Source organism: Pecten maximus, chromosome 11 (assembly GCF_902652985.1).
Source record: "Pecten maximus chromosome 11, xPecMax1.1, whole genome shotgun sequence".
Taxonomy (NCBI): Eukaryota; Metazoa; Mollusca; class Bivalvia; order Pectinida; family Pectinidae; genus Pecten; species Pecten maximus.
The window spans coordinates 27,662,477-27,684,061 of NC_047025.1; the positions used below are offsets into that span (position 1 = coordinate 27,662,477).

Here is a 21,585-nt window from a genome sequence, read left to right on the forward strand (position 1 = left end):
CAACAAGTGCAATTTTTTTTTGTTTTTTTTTTTAAAAAGGAGGGGACATAACTGTAGATTTTTTTTCAAAAAAAAAAAAGTGCAATTAGGTCAAGGTTAGACTACCCTCTCAGAAATACATTATACAGCTTGTCTTATTAGGTCAAGGTTAGTGTGTCCCCTCAGATAGCATTATGCACCCAGTCTTATTAGGTCAAGGTTACAGTGCCCTCTCCGAAATACATGATACAATTGGGCTAATTAGGTCAAGGTGTGCCCACTCAGATATCATAATGCAAAACAGTCTAATTAGGTCAAGGTTAGTGTGTACCTTCAGATATTATCCTGCTGGTCCAATTAGGTCAAGGTCCTCTCAGACAATATTTCACAGCTGGTCTAATGAGTTACAATGGTTAATGTCACACTCCAGTTTAAATAATGTTGCCAGCTTATTCCATCATATACAGATTCTGTTGTACATTTTGTGACCTCATTTGGTCATGTGACATCAATGTGATGATGTCTGTCACATCTGCTTGCTTTCACACAGTCTTGACCATACAGCACCACAAATTAAAAACAAATCATCATGAAATGTCAACATGATCATCTTCATGATTGTCAGATCAGAAGAGAAAGTAGGGAAAAAATCAATAAAGATGCAAGCTTCACCTGGCTGCAAGGTATATGTAGAGAGAGGTAGATAGTCTGAGGGTCAAATGATCATCATAATTAGGTCACTCAAAATTGATTGACACAGTGAACCCTTACCCTGATGTAAACTCAGACAGATGCAATATATCAACACAGGATGTAGGAAAGGCATGTTTGGGACCATTGATACATGTTTTCCTGCATAGAATGGAAGTTAGGGCAGCCACCTATCAACTCTAAGGTACCACTGAATTGATTTTCATCAAATTTGGTCTAAAGCATCCTTTGGTGAAGGGGAACCAATTGTGTATAAAAAGTGGGTCTGGGCTCCCAGGGGTCTGATGGGCATGGCCCATTAGGGTAAATATAGCAAATGAATGAAAGGATTTGATATATATTTGGCCTATATCATCCTTGGGTGAAAGGGAATCAATTTGGTATAAACCTTGAATTAAAATTATACTACAAGTCAAATGACAAGAGGTCAAGGTCACGGTCAGGGTCAAATTTTGTATCGTTGGACTGGTGAACATGTTGTTAGGACATTATGAAGAAAAGTTGGGCGGAATTAAAGAGTCAAGTGACCAAAGGTCAAGGTCATTGCTCAAAGGTAAAGGTCAAATTTTGTATCCTTTCATTGAGTTACATCTTGTTATGACATGATGAAACATTGGTTGGAATTAAATATTGAGTCAACTGTCACAGGTCAAGTTCACTCTGTCAAAGGTTGAGGTCAAATTTTATATCTCTTCACTAAGGAACATTTTATGACATTATGAAGCAAAGTTGACCAGAATTAAACCAGAGTCATCTGGTAAAATGTCAAGGTCACTGGGTCAAAAGTTCAGGGCCATTTGGGTCCAAAGTCAAGGACAAATTTAATCTCTGGCCCTGGTTTAGATAAAACAAATCAAACTTTACCAATGAGAATTATGCTGGTTTATGGAGGTGGAAGGAAACAAGAGTCATATCAGTACTTGTATAATGTATATTTTGTGTCCTTACAATTGCTTTTGGAAATCCAAATGTCAGAAGTCAAACTGAACCTCAGTGACCATGGTATCCTGATGTTTGTGGGGGTTATATATCCACACATTGAGGCTTAATTAACTTTAAATTTTCCTTGGAACCAGAACTCTTAATTTAGTTAACTTTAAAGGAAAAAGTTAACAGAAATACATTTATGTACATGATACTGAGAGTGCTTTGCCATAATTAGTGAATATCCAGATGAGTGATACAGGCCCCATGTGCCTCTTGTTCTCTCTAAAGCAATATTTCTGGAATTGTTAAAATTTGCTAAATTTTTCCTTGAAGAATTAGTTTAGATTTTTTGGAATAGATGTTAAATATTTCTGATATATTGCTAAACTTGACACTTTTTTCTCTGAGGTACCATTTTAGAATTGAAAGCTTTTTGGGAAAGAATATTGCTGATATTGCTAAAATTATCAGTTTTTTACAGAAGTATCAGTATTAAAATCAAGATTGTTGATTGGAGAAAAAAAAATTAACAGAAATTCCTTTGCATGTTATCTTTGATACATCAATAGTATATGGGTGATAATTTTCAGTGCTAGGGTTAATGATTCTGTATGTGGTTAGGATGTGCTCCCTGTGATATGGAGTGGTGTCTGGCCTGCTATCAGACAAGGCAGGGACAGGTGTAGACAGTAAGATCAGGTGTTGGGTGAGGGGAGATACGGACACACACACACTAACTCTCTCACTGTATTGATAAGAGATCCGTTAGTTGTAACTCGGCTTCTGTTTTCATTACTATTTCCTTCCAGTCCTGCTGTGGGTCCTACCACCACCACCTTTCTGGCTCCCCAACTCCAGCATCCTTGATCCTTTCCTCTCCCTTATCCTTTACTCTCTCATTCCTTTGCCCTTCTGAGCTCATCATACAACAGCTGGCTCTGCTAGTTGTCATATGGAAAGGTGTATAAACTCCAAGTGGAATCTGTTGAAGGAAAGCAGACCATAGTTTCGTCTGTCTGTCTACAAATCGGCATTGGAGTGCATATGCTTTGGCTGTTTTTCCCATTCAGCCAAACTGGTGTATCTATCTCTGTATCAAACTCTGGCGCCAGTGATTCTTAGATGCAGCTGGTGTTACCATCAGTGGTACTTGAGTGTAGGAACACCAGATGTCTAAGAGATAGCCCTGCCTTTCCCTTACTGCCCCCAAGGTTTTACACAAAACTCGTCCCTGCTTTTTCTCTCTTTCATTGAGTAATTTAATATGATTATTTGTGATTCTAGCCTATAGTATAGTCACTGTTGTCTAACAGGTTTGTGCTGTCTGGTTGTATAGGTAGAGCTGGAGATATATATCTGGTGTTGTACAACAGGTGAGTTATCAGGTGTTCATTCCTGGGCATAACAGTCCCCTCCAGGTGTTGGGGGCAGGACCTCACAGCCTCCTCCAGGTGTCGGGGCAGAACCTCACAGGCTTCTCCAGGTGTCGGGGCAGAACCTCACAGGCTTCTCCAGGTGTTACGGGCAGGACTTCACATCCTTCTCCAGCAGGTGTCGGGGCAGAACCTCACAGGCTTCTCCAGGTGTTACGGGCAGGACCTCACAGCCATCTCCAGGTGTTACGGGCAGAACCTCACAGGCTTCTCCAGGTGTCACGGGCAGGACTTGACATCCTTCTCCAGCAGGTGTCAGGGACAAGAACTTACAGCCTCCTCCAGGTATCGGAGGCAGGACCTCACAGCCTCCTCCAGCAGGTGTCAGGGACAGGACCTCACAGCCTCCTTCAGGTGTCGGGGGGCAGGACCTCACAGCCTCCTTCAGGTGTCGGGGGCAGGACCTCACAGCCTCCTTCAAGTGTCGGGGGCAGGACCTCACAGCTTCCTCCAGCAGGTGTCAGGGACAGGACCTCACAGCCTCCTTCAGGTGTCAGGGGCACGACCTCACAGCCTCCTCCAGGTGTCAGGGGCAGGACCTCACAGCCTCCTTCAAGTGTCGGGGGCAGGACCTCACAGCTTCCTCCAGCAGGTGTCAGGGGCAGGACCTCACAGCCTCCTTCAGGTGTCGGGGGGGCAGGACCTCACAGCCTCCTTCAGGTGTCGGGGGCAGGACCTCACAGACTCCTTCAAGTGTCGGGGGCAGGACCTCACAGCTTCCTCCAGCAGGTGTCAGGGGCAGGACCTCACAGCCTCCTCCAGGTGTCAGGGGCAGTCTGACCTCACAGCCTTCTCCAGGTGTCGGGGGAGGACCTCACAGCCTCCTCCAGCAGGTGTCGGGGGCAGGACCTCATAGCTTCCTCCAGCAGGTGTCAGGGGCAGGACCTCACAGCCTCCTCCAGGTGTCAGGGGCAGTCCGACCTCACAGCCTTCTCCAGGTGTCGGGGGCAGTCCGACCTCACAGCCTTCTCCAGGTGTCGGGGGCAGGATCTCATATCTTCCTCCAGCAGGTGTCAGGGGCAGGACCTCACAGCCTCCTTCAGGTGTCAGGGGCAGGACCTCACAGCTTCCTCCTGGTGTCGGGGGCAAGGAACTCACACTTTTGATACCACTGTTATGTAAGTCAACTTAGCCTTCGCTCTATGTCAACATTCTTTTCAAAATGATTCTCATCCAGAGTGACTGGATTTTGACTAAATTTGGCATCAAGCATTCTTGGGTTAAGGGGGAATATTTTTTGTCTATATGGAGGGTCTGGCATCAGTAAGGTCAAAAGGATAATGGGAAATAGAAGTAATTTTTTAAATAAAGGGATCAAAATTGTGCAGTATGTCATCTGAACAACACTAAGTGAAGGGGATAAAATTGACATGGTAAAAACAAAGGTGCAATCCTCAAAACTTCGTCTTTTAAACGGTAAATTTTAAGTCACTTTTTAGTAGTTTTACCCAAATGTTAATGCCTTTTGAAGTAAATTTTGGTCTCGCCTTCAACAAAAAGAATGATTTTTGGGGTGGCGAAAAAGTCATATTTAGGTATATTTTGAGAATTAGTGATTTTAACAAATTTGCCATTTCCTTTGTGATACATCAATATTTACATATGTCTATAACTTATACAGTAGCATACTATTACTTGATCAATGTGGAGCTGTGTTTGGTTTTCCTGTAAATAATCAAGGATCCAATCTCTCACTTAAGGCATCAATTAAATGAGTTCCAGGCATTATGTATCAAGATGAAAGATCAAGCTCACTTGATGATTTCCTTCGGAGTTGTCTCCCCTTTGTGATTTGCTCTTGCTACTTTTTTCCCTGGAGTTATGCCCCTTTGATAATTTTCTTACATAATTTTTATGTGGATGGGGGTATCAATTTAGTTTAAGGCTAACAGTTCGAGTTTACAGATAAGTTGAATATGTATAATAGTGTGTATTCTCTATCAATGTCTGACATCAAATATGATTTGATTTTTGTTTGTCATATATAAGATCTTGTTGAATCATATTGAAAGGTCAAAAACATGTTGATCACAGACCTAGTATGTTATTGATTTGAGGGTCAGGGATGGTCTACTATATCATACATCTGTCATTTTATAGAACAACACCCTAGGTATGTATGCCACACTGCTGCCAGCATCAGCTATCTACATGTACCAGTTTTACATATATACAGTGTGGCATTCTAGTGACAGGTGGCTCTCATTCCTTCTTCATCATCAGTGACAGCAGCAGCAGTCTCCTAGACTAATTAGTCAGGTGACATACAACTCAGCATCAACCTTTCATCATCATATTTAATTGTCTTTTTTCTTCTTTTTTTCCCCAATAAATTCTACAGAGGCACTGTCGGTGCTTTGTGAGCAAAATATTTCTGACACCAATTTGGTACCAATTACACTACAAAATTGTGTGTATTTATTTACATTAAAATCAAGTGATGACAATTTTGGTTTTCTTGAGGCAGGTATTTTTCTGATTGTTTTGAAATTTGACATTTACAGCCTGGTCACACCTGAAGTGTTTAAATGTTATGGTGTCCATATTGATGGAATTGACCTGTGATTGTGGCAGCTTAGCATTCCTCAACAGCTGGTGGTAATTAACACATACTCTCAGGGATATACTAATAACTTGGGCAACTAAAGACAACTGGACGATCTCAATTCTGTTTGCATTCTTTACGATTGCATTGAAACAGCTCTTGTCTTTTCAATTTTGCAGGTTTTCATTTTCGACCTGTGATTTTGACAACTGGATTTACATGCTACGAGAAATGATTTCATTAAGAATAATCGAACTCTGTTTGAATTGGTGTTGACTGAACTTCTTCGTTATTGATACTAGCCATTGACAAAATTTGTGCTGGAGATCATACAATGTACATGTGGATTTCAAACTAAAAAAACATTGAAATGTTGGATTGTAATTCAAAATCAGAATTATGATGACTGATGCTGAGATGACAATAAGCTACGTGAAATAGGTACTTAAAGTTTGGTCGCTGACACTGTTGTACTTGATTGATTCCGAGAGCATTACTGGTACTGATGTTGGGTATGAAAGAGGAAAAGACTTCCTTGGAGAAGCTGATGAACAGTCACTCTCACCGTTACCATGGTGACACAAAAAGTAGGTACCCTCATCTAATGCTTTCTTGCATGCCTCAGTTGGCAGTATTATGTACAGTTATGCATGGATCGTCATTTGATTATCTATCTGTATATATTTGTTTTCACATGCTTTAAATAATTCATATCTCTTCTATATGACTTATATTTTAACAAATAATGATCTTTTAAAGGCACAGGTTAACCATGTGATGCAGTCGCATCTTACAGTCGAGCATGAAGTTGACTGTATGGACTGAGTAGGGGGTGACCATAGTCGACCACGTAGGGGATGACGGTAGTGGACTGAGTAGGGGATGGCCATAGTGGACCAAGTAGGGGATGAAGGTAGTGGACCACGTAGGGGATGACCATAGTGGACTGAGTAGGGGATGACCATAGTGGACCAAGTAGGGGATGACGGTAGTGGACTGAGTAGGGGATGACCATAGTGGACCACGTAGGGGATGACGGTAGTGGACTGAGTAGGGGTTGACCATAGTGGACCAAGTAGGGGATGACGGTAGTGGACTGAATAGGGGTTGACCATAGTGGACCAAGTAGGGGATGACGGTAATGGACTGAGTAGGGGTTGACCAAAGTTGACCAAGTAGGGGATGACGGTAGTGGACTGAGTAGGGGATGACCAAAGTTGACCAAGTAGGAGATGACGGTAGTGGACTGAGTAGGGGATGACGGTAGTGGACTGAGTAGGGGATGACCATAGTGGACCAAGTAGGGGATGACGGTAGTGGACTGAGTAGGGGATGACCAAAGTTGACCAAGTAGGGGATGACTGTAGTGGACTGAGTAGGGGATGACCATAGTGGACCTTCACTAAAAATATCAAACATAATTATAACCTAAGTTAAAAAGGTAGTTTCAACTTATTATACCCATGATTTGGCCATGTTTAGCCCAAACATTTTCTGAATGTTCAAAACATCTCTAAGGTGAGCTTTGACATCAAGATGCTTCTGTGACCGTATTTGGAGTATTTTTGACTGTAATTGACCCAATTTGACCAAAGTGTTTACCGTATTTGACTGTATTAACATGGAACAATGATTAACACTATGGATCAACTAGGGAACTTACAGATTTTTTGCCAATGTTTGAAATTAAAATGAAATAAAAAAAATAACATTGGTTTTCTAAAACTTTCAATAGTTTCATTTATGAAATAATTAAACATTGTCATTTATTGTATTTATTGTCAATATAAATGCAATCTGGATGAGAGATACTGATCGAAAAAATAAAACGGGTTTCAGAAAATATTTCTAAATATTTCAAAAGCTTATAGGAATGATAATCATCAGAGAAAAAAAATGCAGCCTTTAGTTGCCTCAGTTTACACGAGGGGATTTGTATCGTGTGTGATACCTTTAGTTGCCTCAGTTTACACGAGGGGATTTGTATTGTTTGTGATACCTTTAGTTGCCTCAGTTTACACGAGGGGATTTGTATTGTGTGTGATACCTTTTAAAATTGCCTCAGTTTACACGAGGGTATTTGTATCGCGTGTGATACCTTTTAAAATTGCCTCAGTTTACACGAGGGGATTTGTATCGTGTGTGATACCTTTTAAAATTGCCTCAGTTTACACGAGGGTATTTGTATCGCGTGTGATACCTTAAGTTGCCTCAGTTTAAGCGAGGGTATTTGTATCGCGTGTGATACCTTTTAAAATTGCCTCAGTTTAAATACGTAAGGGATGTGTATCGTGTGTGATACCTTTAGTTGCCTCAGTTTACACGAGGGGATTTGTATCGTGTGTGATACCTTTGGTTGCCTCAGTTTACACGAAGGGATTTGTATCGTGTGTGATACCTTTAGTTGCCTCAGTTTACACGAGGGGATTTGTATTGTTTGTGATACCTTTAGTTGCCTCAGTTTACACGAGGGGATTTGTATCGTGTGTGATACCTTTGGTTGCCTCAGTTTACACGAAGGGATTTGTATCGTGTGTGATACCTTTAGTTGCCTCAGTTTACACGAGGGGATTTGTATTGTTTGTGATACCTTTAGTTGCCTCAGTTTACACGAGGGGATTTGTATCGTGTGTGATACCTTTTAAAATTGCCTCAGTTTACACGAGGGGATTTGTATTGTGTGTGATACCTTTTAAAATTGCCTCAGTTTACACGAGGGTATTTGTATCGCGTGTGATACCTTTTAAAATTGCCTCAGTTTACACGAGGGGATTTGTATCGTGTGTGATGCCTTTTAAAATTGCCTCAGTTTACACGAGGGGATTTGTATCGTGTGTGATACCTTTTAAAATTGCCTCAGTTTACACGAGGGTATTTGTATCGCGTGTGATACCTTAAGTTGCCTCAGTTTAAGCGAGGGTATTTGTATCGCGTGTGATACCTTTTAAAATTGCCTCAGTTTAAATACGTAAGGGATGTGTATCGTGTGTGATACCTTTAGTTGCCTCAGTTTACACGAGGGGATTTGTATCGTGTGTGATACCTTTGGTTGCCTCAGTTTACACGAAGGGATTTGTATCGTGTGTGATACCTTTAGTTGCCTCAGTTTACACGAGGGGATTTGTATTGTTTGTGATACCTTTAGTTGCCTCAGTTTACACGAGGGGATTTGTATCGTGTGTGATACCTTTGGTTGCCTCAGTTTACACGAGGGGATTTGTATCGTGTGTGATACCTTTAGTTGCCTCAGTTTACACGAGGGGATTTGTATTGTTTGTGATACCTTTAGTTGCCTCAGTTTACACGAGGGGATTTGTATTGTTTGTGATACCTTTAGTTGCCTCAGTTTACACGAGGGGATTTGTATCATGTGTGATACCTTTTAAAATTGCCTCAGTTTACACGAGGGTATTTGTATCGCGTGTGATACCTTTTAAAATTGCCTCAGTTTACACGAGGGTATTTGTATCGTGTGTGATACCTTTAGTTGCCTCAGTTTACACGAGGGGATTTGTATTGTTTGTGATACATTTAGTTGCCTTAGTTTACACGAGGGGATTTGTATCGTGTGTGATACCTTTTAAAATTGCCTCAGTTTACACGAGGGGATTTGTATCGTGTGTGATACCTTTTAAAATTGCCTCTGTTTACACGAGGGGATTTGTATCGTGTGTGATACATTTAGTTGCCTTAGTTTACACGAGGGGATTTGTATTGTGTGTGATACCTTTTAAAATTGCCTCAGTTTACACGAGGGGATTTGTATCGTGTGTGATACCTTTTAAAATTGCCTCAGTTTACACGAGGGGATTTGTATTGTGTGTGATACCTTTTAAAATTGCCTCAGTTTACACGAGGGGATTTGTATCGCGTGTGATACCTTTTAAAATTGCCTCAGTTTACACGAGGGGATTTGTATCGTGTGTGATGCCTTTTAAAATTGCCTCAGTTTACACGAGGGGATTTGTATCGTGTGTGATACCTTTTAAAATTGCCTCAGTTTACACGAGGGTATTTGTATCGCGTGTGATACCTTAAGTTGCCTCAGTTTAAGCGAGGGTATTTGTATCGCGTGTGATACCTTTTAAAATTGCCTCAGTTTAAATACGTAAGGGATGTGTATCGTGTGTGATACCTTTAGTTGCCTCAGTTTACACGAGGGGATTTGTATCGTGTGTGATACCTTTGGTTGCCTCAGTTTACACGAAGGGATTTGTATCGTGTGTGATACCTTTAGTTGCCTCAGTTTACACGAGGGGATTTGTATTGTTTGTGATACCTTTAGTTGCCTCAGTTTACACGAGGGGATTTGTATCGTGTGTGATACCTTTGGTTGCCTCAGTTTACACGAAGGGATTTGTATCGTGTGTGATACCTTTAGTTGCCTCAGTTTACACGAGGGGATTTGTATTGTTTGTGATACCTTTAGTTGCCTCAGTTTACACGAGGGGATTTGTATTGTTTGTGATACCTTTAGTTGCCTCAGTTTACACGAGGGGATTTGTATCATGTGTGATACCTTTTAAAATTGCCTCAGTTTACACGAGGGTATTTGTATCGCGTGTGATACCTTTTAAAATTGCCTCAGTTTACACGAGGGTATTTGTATCGTGTGTGATACCTTTAGTTGCCTCAGTTTACACGAGGGGATTTGTATTGTTTGTGATACATTTAGTTGCCTTAGTTTACACGAGGGGATTTGTATCGTGTGTGATACCTTTTAAAATTGCCTCAGTTTACACGAGGGGATTTGTATCGTGTGTGATACCTTTTAAAATTGCCTCTGTTTACACGAGGGGATTTGTATCGTGTGTGATACATTTAGTTGCCTTAGTTTACACGAGGGGATTTGTATTGTGTGTGATACCTTTTAAAATTGCCTCAGTTTACACGAGGGGATTTGTATCGTGTGTGATACCTTTTAAGGCAACTAAAGGTATCACACACGATACAAATCCCCTCGTGTAAACTGAGGCAACTAAAGGTATCACACGCGATACAAATACCCTCGTGTAAACTGAGGCAACTAAAGGTATCACAAACAATACAAATCCCCTCGTGTAAACTGAGGCAACTAAAGGTATCACACACGATACAAATCCCCTCGTGTAAACTAAGGCAACTTAAGGTATCACACACGATACAAATCCCCTTGTGTAAACTGAGGCAATTTTAAAAGGTATCACACACGATACAAATACCCTTGCTTAAACTGAGGCAACTTAAGGTATCACACGCGATACAAATACCCTCGCTTAAACTGAGGCAACTTAAGGTATCACACGCGATACAAATCCCCTCGTGTAAACTAAGGCAACTTAAGGTATCACAAACAATACAAATCCCCTCGTGTAAACTAAGGCAACTAAAGGTATCACAAACAATACAAATCCCCTCGTGTAAACTGAGGCAACTAAAGGTATCACACACGATACAAATCCCCTCGTGTAAACTAAGGCAACTTTAGGTATCACACACGATACAAATCGTGTGTGATACCTTTAGTTGCCTCAGTTTACACGAGGGGATTTGTATTGTGTGTGATACCTTTTAAAATTGCCTCAGTTTACACGAGGGTATTTGTATCGTGTGTGATACCTTTAGTTGCCTCAGTTTACACAAGGGGATTTGTATTGTTTGTGATACATTTAGTTGCCTCAGTTTACACGAGGGTATTTGTATCGCGTGTGATACCTTTTAAAATTGCCTCAGTTTACACGAGGGGATTTGTATCGTGTGTGATACCTTTTAAAATTGCCTCAGTTTACACGAGGGTATTTGTATCGCGTGTGATACCTTTTAAAATTGCCTCAGTTTAAGCGAGGGTATTTGTATCGTGTGTGATGCCTTTTAAAATTGCCTCAGTTAACACGAGGGGATTTGTATTGTTTGTGATACCTTTAGTTGCCTCAGTTTACACGAGGGGATTTGTATCGTGTGTGATACCTTTTAAAATTGCCTCAGTTTAAGCGAGGGTATTTGTATCGTGTGTGATGCCTTTTAAAATTGCCTCAGTTTACACGAGGGTATTTGTATTGTTTGTGATACCTTTAGTTGCCTCAGTTTACACAAGGGGATTTGTATCGTGTGTGATACCTTTAGTTGCCTCAGTTTAAGCGAGGGTATTTGTATCGTGTGTGATACCTTTAGTTGCCTCAGTTTACACGAGGGGATTTGTATTGTTTGTGATGCCTTAAGTTGCCTTAGTTTACACGAGGGGATTTGTATCATGTGTGATACCTTTAGTTGCCTCAGTTTACACGAGGGTATTTGTATCGTTTGTGATACCTTTTAAAATTGCCTCAGTTTACACGAGGGGATTTGTATCGTGTGTGATACCTTTAGTTGCCTCAGTTTACACGAGGGGATTTGTATCGTGTGTGATACCTTTAGTTGCCTCAGTTTACACGAGGGGATTTGTATCGTGTGTGATACCTTTTAAAATTGCCTCAGTTTAAGCGAGGGGATTTGTATCGTGTGTGATGCCTTTTAAAATTGCCTCAGTTTAAGCGAGGGTATTTGTATCGTGTGTGATACCTTAAGTTGCCTTAGTTTACACGAGGGGATTTGTATTGTTTGTGATGCCTTTTATAGTTGCCTCAGTTTACACGAGGGTATTTGTATTGTTTGTGATGCCTTTTATAGTTGCCTCAGTTTACACGAGGGGATTTGTATTGTTTGTGATGCCTTTTATAGTTGCCTCAGTTTACATGAGGGATGTACATATGTCATTTCACCCTGTCACAAAGCTTTTCCGGCAGCGTTGTCAACATTTCACTCTAAAATTTTCAATTTAGATCATTAAAATTGATCAGAAAGTATACGATCCAGTGACTCAGAAAATTAGGAATGCTCAGCAATATGAACTTTAAAGTTTTGTGCTTTGCTCAGTTTTTCGGAAAAAAAGTATCAATGTTATTTCAACCAAACCTAGAGTATACTTTTTACATTTTACGTGAATTTTAAGAATTAATGGTTTTGCAACATTTGATATTTGTTTTGAAATGGATCAATATTAACACATGTCTATAATGTATATGTATGGTGATTCCATACTAGTTATCAAGTGAAGATTTGTTTGGTTGTATTCGGAAAAAATACTGAAATTTTAGTGAATTTTGGAGTTTGTTTAAAAATTTACTATACTCATATTTACATGTAATTCTTGTTTCAAAAGGGTCATCACTGCTAGGCTATGATATTTAACCTGACCTGCAGGTACCTGGGATGGAATATAAAGAAATGACCTCATGTAAATGACCTTGAACTTTTTAAAGGTCAAAAAGTTCATATATTATCAGAAGAATCATAGCATTCTGGTTTTTATTAGAATATTTTGCCATTATTGCTTAAGCGTCCACAACAGCAATACAGTCCCTCTAAGCCTTTCGTTGCATGTATTATTGCACTTCAATTTTTTAGTGTTTTTTTTTTGTTTTTTTGTTTTAAATCTGATCTCCCTTCCTTATACCCTCTTTTAACATCCTCGAGACCACATATATTGTGTCTCTGTACCCCTTATGAAGGTACACCTGAATTCATCTGTAGACACTTTGATTTTCCGACTATTATCTAAGTTGCTATTCATATGTATATGTTAATCTTCATGAACACATTGCCAGCTCAAAAAACAAAGGAGGTATCTCTTTTAAAATATTAAAAGCTCAAGGTCACTGTTGAGATTACACTGAAGTGCCATTTTAAAACACATTGTCTAACTTGAGTAGCTTTTCAGCTACACTTATAGCACTTTTACCACACATTCCCACATAAGTAGGAAAATATCTGATTTATGTTAGAGTTCAAATGTTAAAGTAATCTGAACTCTAAACACTGAAATGCATGCCTGCCATAATTTTGCAATGCTTATGCACTCTGAAGCATACCTTGTGCCAATAAGTTATCACATATACATTTCTCTGTAGTTACCTATAAAGCATGGGGCCGCGGTGGCCGAGTGGTTAAGGTGTCCCTACACTTGATCACTGAGCCCTCCACCTCTGGGTTACGAGTTCAAAACACACGTTTTTCTCCGGGTACTCCGGCTTTCCTCCACCTCCAAAATCTGCCAGGTCCTTAAATGACCCTGGCTGTTAAAAGTTAAATAACAAATCAACGAAACCTATATAACAGTTAAGAATCTTAGATCAGTCACACTCAAGCGTGGTTGCCTTTGATTTGACCAACAGTGAGGTCATAAAAGAGGATGGATTGTTTTGTTAGATGTCAATTTTATATCTAGACATAATTTTAATCAGTTTTTAATACAAGATCAATTTTTGACAGATAAGTTTATTAGAATGATGCTTCTACAGTTAGTTATAACCAGGCACTGGAATGATTATTCAGGTGTTATTTAGAGATAATGTACCAAAAAATTCAAAAGAAAAAAATAATCCACAACATACATATCCTTCTGGCCGTAGTTACGATGTAATGTCCAAGTGCCTAAATATCAAAACAAAAAGTACCTTAACACATGTAAGGAGTGCTTCAGTATCGGTTGCTGATAATTTCATCTCTCTTTGATTTATCTTAATTCTTCTAATGCCAGAATTTACTCCTAACTGCTATTAGTATGTTAGGGAAAGCTGTAGAATGACCAAGTAACAATCCATTTAGATCAAAAATATAATATCAAATTACTGGAACTAGTCTAAGAGAAGTTGGTGCCTACAGATGGAGTAAAATTTACCAGATTTTGAAAAACAGTTGTCTGATACTCAAAAAACAATTAAAAAAGAGGAAGTCAATTACCAGATATAAATGTACAGATAACAAATTATCTTGTCTGTATTAATTAGAAGGCCCAGTTAATATGGCTTCTAATTAATAAGGTTCAGGTTTAGTAATGAGGTTCCACAGTACTGGTATCAATCTGACAAATCACCAGTGGTTTTATTTAATTAACAAAATTTTGGGTCGGACAATAATTTCAACTGTTAGGGAAAACAGCGAAGATTTGTTTTCTCTGTGAGATAGTTGGCAGGCCCTTTAAAAAGGCTATAAGCTCTATCAAGATGATGAGAGCTAGATGTACCGACTTAGTGCTGTTTTTCTGTGTACATGTTTTTTTTTCTTTAGCATAACTGGAGAGTTGTATCACAAGAGGATATTGCATGGTCTCGAGTGGGATACTAAGAACTCTCCCTGATGAATAACAGACCATGTGGAAATATGCTGCATGTGTTTGCCATACAGGGGGGGTTAGCGGGCGTTTTTACACAGGCCTTCTGGATGCGATGCACATGTTTCTTTCATTCCAACTGGCGCCAGTCTGTCGCTTGAAAATCTGCACAACCGTTTTTAACTCTGACCTCCGCCAAAACAAAAAATATAAACCAGATGAGTATTTGGTGGCATGGCGATGCCTTAAACATTATACCTGTGATGAGAGGCACATCTGTGGGCAGGCATGGCTGTGTGGTTGTTATCATTGCCAGATAGCTACCAGACTCCACAACAAGTAAATAGACTATGTATTGAGACAATCCGGCAGTGACATGGTATTGCAGGATGTAAATAAGGGTGACAGGATAAAGAAGGGTGTAAATAGGGGTGACAGGATATAAGAGGGTGTATATAGGGGTGACAGGATATAGGAGGGTGTATATAGGGGTGACAGGATATAGGAGGGTGTATATAGGGGTGACAGGATATAGGAGGGTGTATATAGGGGTGGTAGGATATAGGAGAGTGTATATAAGGGTGACAGGATATAGGAGGATGTATAGAAGGTGACAGGATATAGGAGGGTGTATATAAGGGTGACAGGATATAGAAGGGTGTATATAAGGTGACAGGATATAGGAGAGTGTATATAGGGTTGACAGGATATAGGAGAGTGTATATAGGAGTGACAGGATATAGGAGGGTGTATATAGGGGTGGCAGGATATAGGAGGGTGTATATAGGGGTGACAGGATATAGGAGGGTGTATATAGGGGTGACAGGATATAGGAGGGTGTATATAGGGGTGGTAGGATATAGGAGGGTGTATATAGGGGTGACAGGATATAGGAGGGTGTATATAGGGGTGACAGGATATAGGAGGGTGTATATAGGGGTAATAGGATATAGGAGGGTGTATATAAGGGTGACAGGATATAGGAGGGTGTATATAGGGGTGACAGGGTGTGGAGGCTATATATATGGGTGACAGGATATAGGAGGGTCTATATAGGGGTGACAGGATATAGGAGGGTGTATATAGGGGTGACAGGATATAGGAGGATGTATATAAGGGTGACAGGATATAAGAGGATGTATATAAGGGTGACAGGATATAGGAGGATGTATATAAGGTGACAGGATAAAGGAGGGTGTATATAGGAGCCACAGGATATAGGAGGGTGTATATAAGGGTGACAGGATATAGGAGGGTGTATATAGGGGTGGCAGGATATAGGAGGGTGTATATAGGGGTGGCAGGATATAGGAGGGTGTATATAGGGGTGACAGGATATAGGGGGATGTATATAGGGGGATGTATATAGGGGTGGTAGGATATAGGAGAGTGTATATAAGGGTGACAGGATATAGGAGGATGTATAGAAGGTGACAGGATATAGGAGGGTGTATATAGGGGTGGTAGGATATAGGAGAGTGTATATAGGGGTGACAGGATATAAGAGGGTTTATATAGGGGTGAAAGGATATAGGAGAGTGTATATAAGGGTGACAGGATATAGGAGGTTGTATATAGGGTTGACAGGATATAGGAGGGTGTATATAGGAGTGACAGGATATAGGAGGGTGTATATAAGGGTGAGGATATAGGAGGGTGTATATAGGGGTGACAGGATATAGGAGGATGTATATAAGGTGACAGGATAAAGGAGGGTGTATATAGGAGCCACAGGATATAGGAGGGTGTATATAGAAGTGACAGGATATAGGAGGATGTATATAAGGGTGACAGGATATAGGGGGTTGTTATAAAGACGACAGGGTATAAGTGGGTGTATACAAGGGTGACAGGATATAGGAGGGTTTATATAAGGGTGACAGGATATAGGAGGGTGTATATAAGGGTGACAGGATGTAAAATGTTGTTTATAGGGATGACAGGGTGTAGGGGGTTGTAATAAAGATGACAGGGTATAGGTGGGTGTATATAAGGGATGGCAGGATATAGGAGGGTGTATATAGGATGACAGGCTATAAAGGGTGTATGTAAGGGTGTCAGGTTAAATGGGGCTGTTTATGAAGGTGATAGGGTATACTTGGATGTATATTAGGGTGACAGGGTGTATGTAAGGGTGGCAGGGTGTATATAAGGGTGATAGTGTGTTTGTTAGTGTGACAGGTTGTATGTAAGGTTGTCAGGGCGTATATAAGGGTGACAGGGTGTATGTAAGGGTGACAGTTTGTGCGTAAGGCTGACAGGGTGTGTGTAAGGGTGACAGTTTGTGCGTAAGGCTGACAGGGTGTGTGTAAGGGTAGCATGGTGTATGTATGGGTGATAGTGTGTTTGTTAGTGTGACAGGGTGTATGTAAGGGTGACAGGGTGTATATAAGGGTGACAGGGTGTATATAAGGGTGACAGGGTGTATATAAGGGTGACAGGGTGTATGTAAGGGTGACAGGGTGTATGTAAGGGTGTCAGGGTGTATAAGGGTGACAGGTGTATGTATGGGTGACAGGGTGTATATAAGGGTGACAGGGTGTATATAAGGGTGACAGGGTGTATGTAAGGGTGACAGGGTTTATGTGTAAGGGTGACAGGGTGTATGTACGGGTGACAGGGTGTATGTATGGGTGGCAGGATGTATGTATGGGTGACAGGGTGTATATAAGGGTGACAGGGTGTATGTATGGGTGGCCAGAGTGTACGTAAGGGTGACAGGGTGTACGTAAGGGTGACAGGCTGTATATAAGGGTGACAGGGTAGTATTAAGGGTGACAGGTTATGTGCAGTAAGGGTGCAGGGTGTATGTAGGGTGACAGTTTGGGTGCGTGAAATAAGGGTGACAGGGTGTATGTATGGGTGACAGGGTGTATGTAAGGGTGACAGGGTGTATGTAAGGGTGACAGGGTGTATATAAGGGTGACAGGGTGTATGTAAGGGTGACAGGGTGTATGTATGGGTGACAGGGTTTATGTGTGGGTGACAGGGTGTATGTAAGGGTGACAGGGTGTATATAAGGGTGACAGGGTGTATGTAAGGGTGACAGGATGTATATAAGGGTGACAGGGTGTATATAAGGGTGACAGGGTGTATATAAGGGTGACAGGATGTATATAAGGGTGACAGGGTGTATATAAGGGTGACAGGGTGTATGTATGGGTGACAGGATGTATATAAGGGTGACAGGGTGTGTGTAAGGGTGGCAGGGTTTATGTATGGGTGACAGGGTGTATATAAGGGTGACAGGGTGTGTGTAAGGGTGACAGGGTTTATGTAAGGGTGACAGGGTTTATGTAAGGGTGACAGGGTGTATGTAAGGGTGACAGGGTGTATATAAGGGTGACAGGGTTTATGTGAGGGTGACAGGATGTATATAAGGGTGACAGGGTGTGTGTAAGGGTGACAGGGTGTATATAAGGGTGACAGGGTTTATGTAAGGGTGACAGGGTGTGTGTAAGGGTGACAGGGTGTATATAAGGGTGACAGGGTGTATATAAGGGTGACAGGGTGTATGTAAGGGTGGCAGGGTTTATGTAAGGGTGACAGGGTTTATGTAAGGGTGGCAGGGTGTATGTAAGGGTGACAGGGTTTATGTAAGGGTGACAGGATGTATATAAGGGTGACAGGGTGTGTGTAAGGGTGACAGGGTGTATATAAGGGTGACAGGATGTATATAAGGGTGACAGGGTGTGTGTAAGGGTGACAGGGTGTATGTATGGGTGACAGGGTGTATATAAGGGTGACAGGGTGTATATAAGGGTGACAGGATTTATGTAAGGGTGACAGGATGTAAGAGTAGAAATGACTGTGTACCCACCAGTGTTGAAAAAAAATTTCATGGTAAAATGAAATAATTATGTTGATTAAAAATATTGTATTTAGATTGTCATGAGCTTGAGAAAACAACATTTTTTATTGTTTTTGCTTACATATGCTTTTAGACATTCAGTACATAATGTGTACAACCATTCTCTCATGCCAAGAGACATCAGGGATTACTTGGTGTAAATGTCTGGTAAATTTCTCTAAGCACTTTCATACCAGATTTCTCTGAGAAAATTGCATGATGTTTTCCAATAAAGACTGGAGAAATGTGCATTGTGTATGTGATGTAATACTTGTCCCGTTTTGGCATGATCAGCCACGCTGGTCCAGATGTTTGTACCTAGAAGTATGCATGTGGTACACATCACAAAAAGATTGCAATTGTCATTTATTTATTTAAATGTATTAAGCATATGTTGATAGTATTTAACCAAATAGGAACCTTTCATAAATTGCTGGAATATATTCATATTGGTTGAATTAGGATTCCAACCCACGCCTTACACCTTTAGTCCTGACAGAGGTTTTGTAGAACGCATACGCAAAGTGTGTGGGAATCTGGTAGATTATGGGTTTCCTAGCTACATCTGTGGTTTTGATTTGTCTGGAAATGTAGGTTTGAAAACTGGTTTTAATAAGTGTAGTAATGGATTTAAATATGGAAGCATGTGATGTTACATCTAGAAATATTTGTAGAAAATCAATTATTTAAAAGTTGTATATCATTAAGTTTAATGATAGATTCATTAAGTTTAATGATAGATTTGTTTAAATTTATCACCTGAGGATTGGTCATCAGAAATGTAGTACCTAGTTCTGTCACATGATTGGTCATCAGAAATGTAGTACCTAGTTCTGTCACATGATTGGTCATCAGAAATGTAGTACCTAGTTCTGTCACATGATTGGTCATCAGAAATGTAGTACCTAGTTCTGTCACATGATTGGTCATCAGAAATGTAGTACCTAGTTCTGTCACATGATTGGTCATCAGAAATGTAGTACCTAGTTCTGTCACATGATTGGTCATCAGAAATGTAGTACCTAGTTCTGTCATATGATTGGCCATCAGAAGTGAAGTACCTAGTTCTGTTACATGATTGGTTTATCAGAAATGTAGTACCTATATATTATATGTGTATACAGAGCAACCCGCTTATTATTCCCTCGCGACGAAAGTCGGGGAGGGGATATAGCGTTCCGTTCGTACGTACGTACGTACGTATGTTCACTTTTTGTCAGCGCTCTTGCGACTTCATTTTTGAACGGATTCTGACCAAACTTCATATATGGGTCCAGCATGGGAATACCTCGAACGAGTTCGTGTTTCAGGGTGCCAAGGTCAAGGTCAAGGTCACCGTTACTATTTATAGAAAATCTTTGTCAGCACTCTTGCAACTTCATTTCTGAACGGATCCTGACCAAACTTCATATATGGGTCCAGCATGGGAATACCTCGAACGAGTTTGTGTTTCAGGGTGCCAAGGTCAAGGTCAAGGTCAGCGTTACTATTTATAGAAAATCTTTGTCAGCGCTCTTGCGACTTCATTTTTGAACAGATCCTGACCAAACTTCATATATGGGTCCAGCATGGGAATACCTCGAACGAGTTCGTGTTTCAGGGTGCCAAGGTCAAGGTTAAGGTCACTGTTACTATTTATAGAAAATCTTTGTCAGCACTCTTGCGACTTCATTTCTGAACGGATCCTGACCAAACTTCATATATGGGTCCAGCATGGGAATACCTCGAACGAGTTCGTGTTTTAGGGCGCCAAGGTCAAGGCCAATGTCACCGTTACTATTTATAGAAAATCTTTGTCAGCGCTCTTGCAACTTCATTTCTGAACGGATCCTGACCAAACTTCATATATGGGTCCAGCATGGGAATACCTCGAACGAGTTCGTGTTTTAGGGCGCCAAGATCAAGGCCAATGTCACCGTTACTATTTATAGAAAATCTTTGTCAGCGCTCTTGCGACTTCATTTTTGAACGGATCCTGACCAAACTTCATATATAGGTCCAACATGGGAATACCTCAAACGAGGTCGTGTTTCAGGGTGCCAAGGTCAAGGTTTAGGTCACTTACTATTTATAGAAAATCTTTGTCAGCACTCTTGCGACTTCATTTCTGAACGGATCCTTACCAAACTTCATATATGGGTCCAGCATGGGAATACCTCGAACGAGTTCGTGTTTTAGGGCGCCAAGGTCAAGGCCAATGTCACCGTTACTATTTATAGAAAATCTTTGTCAGCGCTGTAATGCGACTTCATTTTTGAACAGATCCTGACCAAACTTCATATATGGGTCAAGCATTGCAATACCTCAAGCAAGTTTGTGTTTCAGGGCGCCAAGGTTAAGGTCAAGGTCACCATTACTATTTATAGAAAATCTTTGTCAGCGTTGTTGCGACTTCATTTTTGAATGGATCCTGACCAAACTTCATATATTGGTCCAGCATGGCAATACCTCAATGAGCCCATGCCTGATAATAAGCCCATCCATGTCTATTGCAGTTCAGTGCAAATGACAACTGATGTTATTTCAATGTCCTGCAATAACCCCACTCCCCATTTTGCAGAGTTCATGTGTTAGCACGCGAGGGGATTTGTATCGTTTGCGATGCCTTGTTTGCATAGCCCTTTTTCCATGACAAAATATGCAAATAACCGGAGTATTCGTATAGGCGGAGTTGGGTTTTTGCCCCTCTGATACACATGTAGATCGTCAGGTAAGTACTCAAAATGGGCGCTATATGATTGTTTACGTTATTTGCATTAAAAATATATTTAAAAACAAAAATATTTAAAATACGAAATACATGGGTTGTTATTCTTTGTAAATGTACAAATAAAAATATTTGCATACACTTCATTGTTTCTGGGGTGGGGATTTGGTAGGATGGGGGTGAGAAACATTGAAAATGACATCCTCTGGGTCCTTTTATCATATCTTCCCAATATCAGATTGATAAAGTCAAAATTAAAAAAATTGGTAGGGGGGGTACTTTTTATGCAAGGGGGGTACGTTTTGG

General features: G+C 40.6%; 1 protein-coding gene across 3 annotated transcripts in view; it reads left to right on the plus strand.

Annotated features, from left to right (window-relative positions):
* Nucleotides 1-21,585, plus strand: part of LOC117337240 (protein CBFA2T1-like) — a 163,583-nt gene that overhangs the window by 80,067 nt on the left and 61,931 nt on the right. The window contains exons 1-2 of one of the 3 annotated variants that reach the window (XM_033898115.1): nucleotides 4,084-4,168; nucleotides 5,775-6,182. The exons of the other annotated variants lie outside the window; for them this stretch is intronic. Of the exons in view, the coding sequence (XP_033754006.1) occupies nucleotides 6,101-6,182 (82 nt within the window). The 5' untranslated portion in view covers nucleotides 4,084-4,168; nucleotides 5,775-6,100. Of the gene's footprint in view, nucleotides 1-4,083; nucleotides 4,169-5,774; nucleotides 6,183-21,585 lie in introns of those variants that run through there. 3 annotated transcript variants of the gene reach the window in all.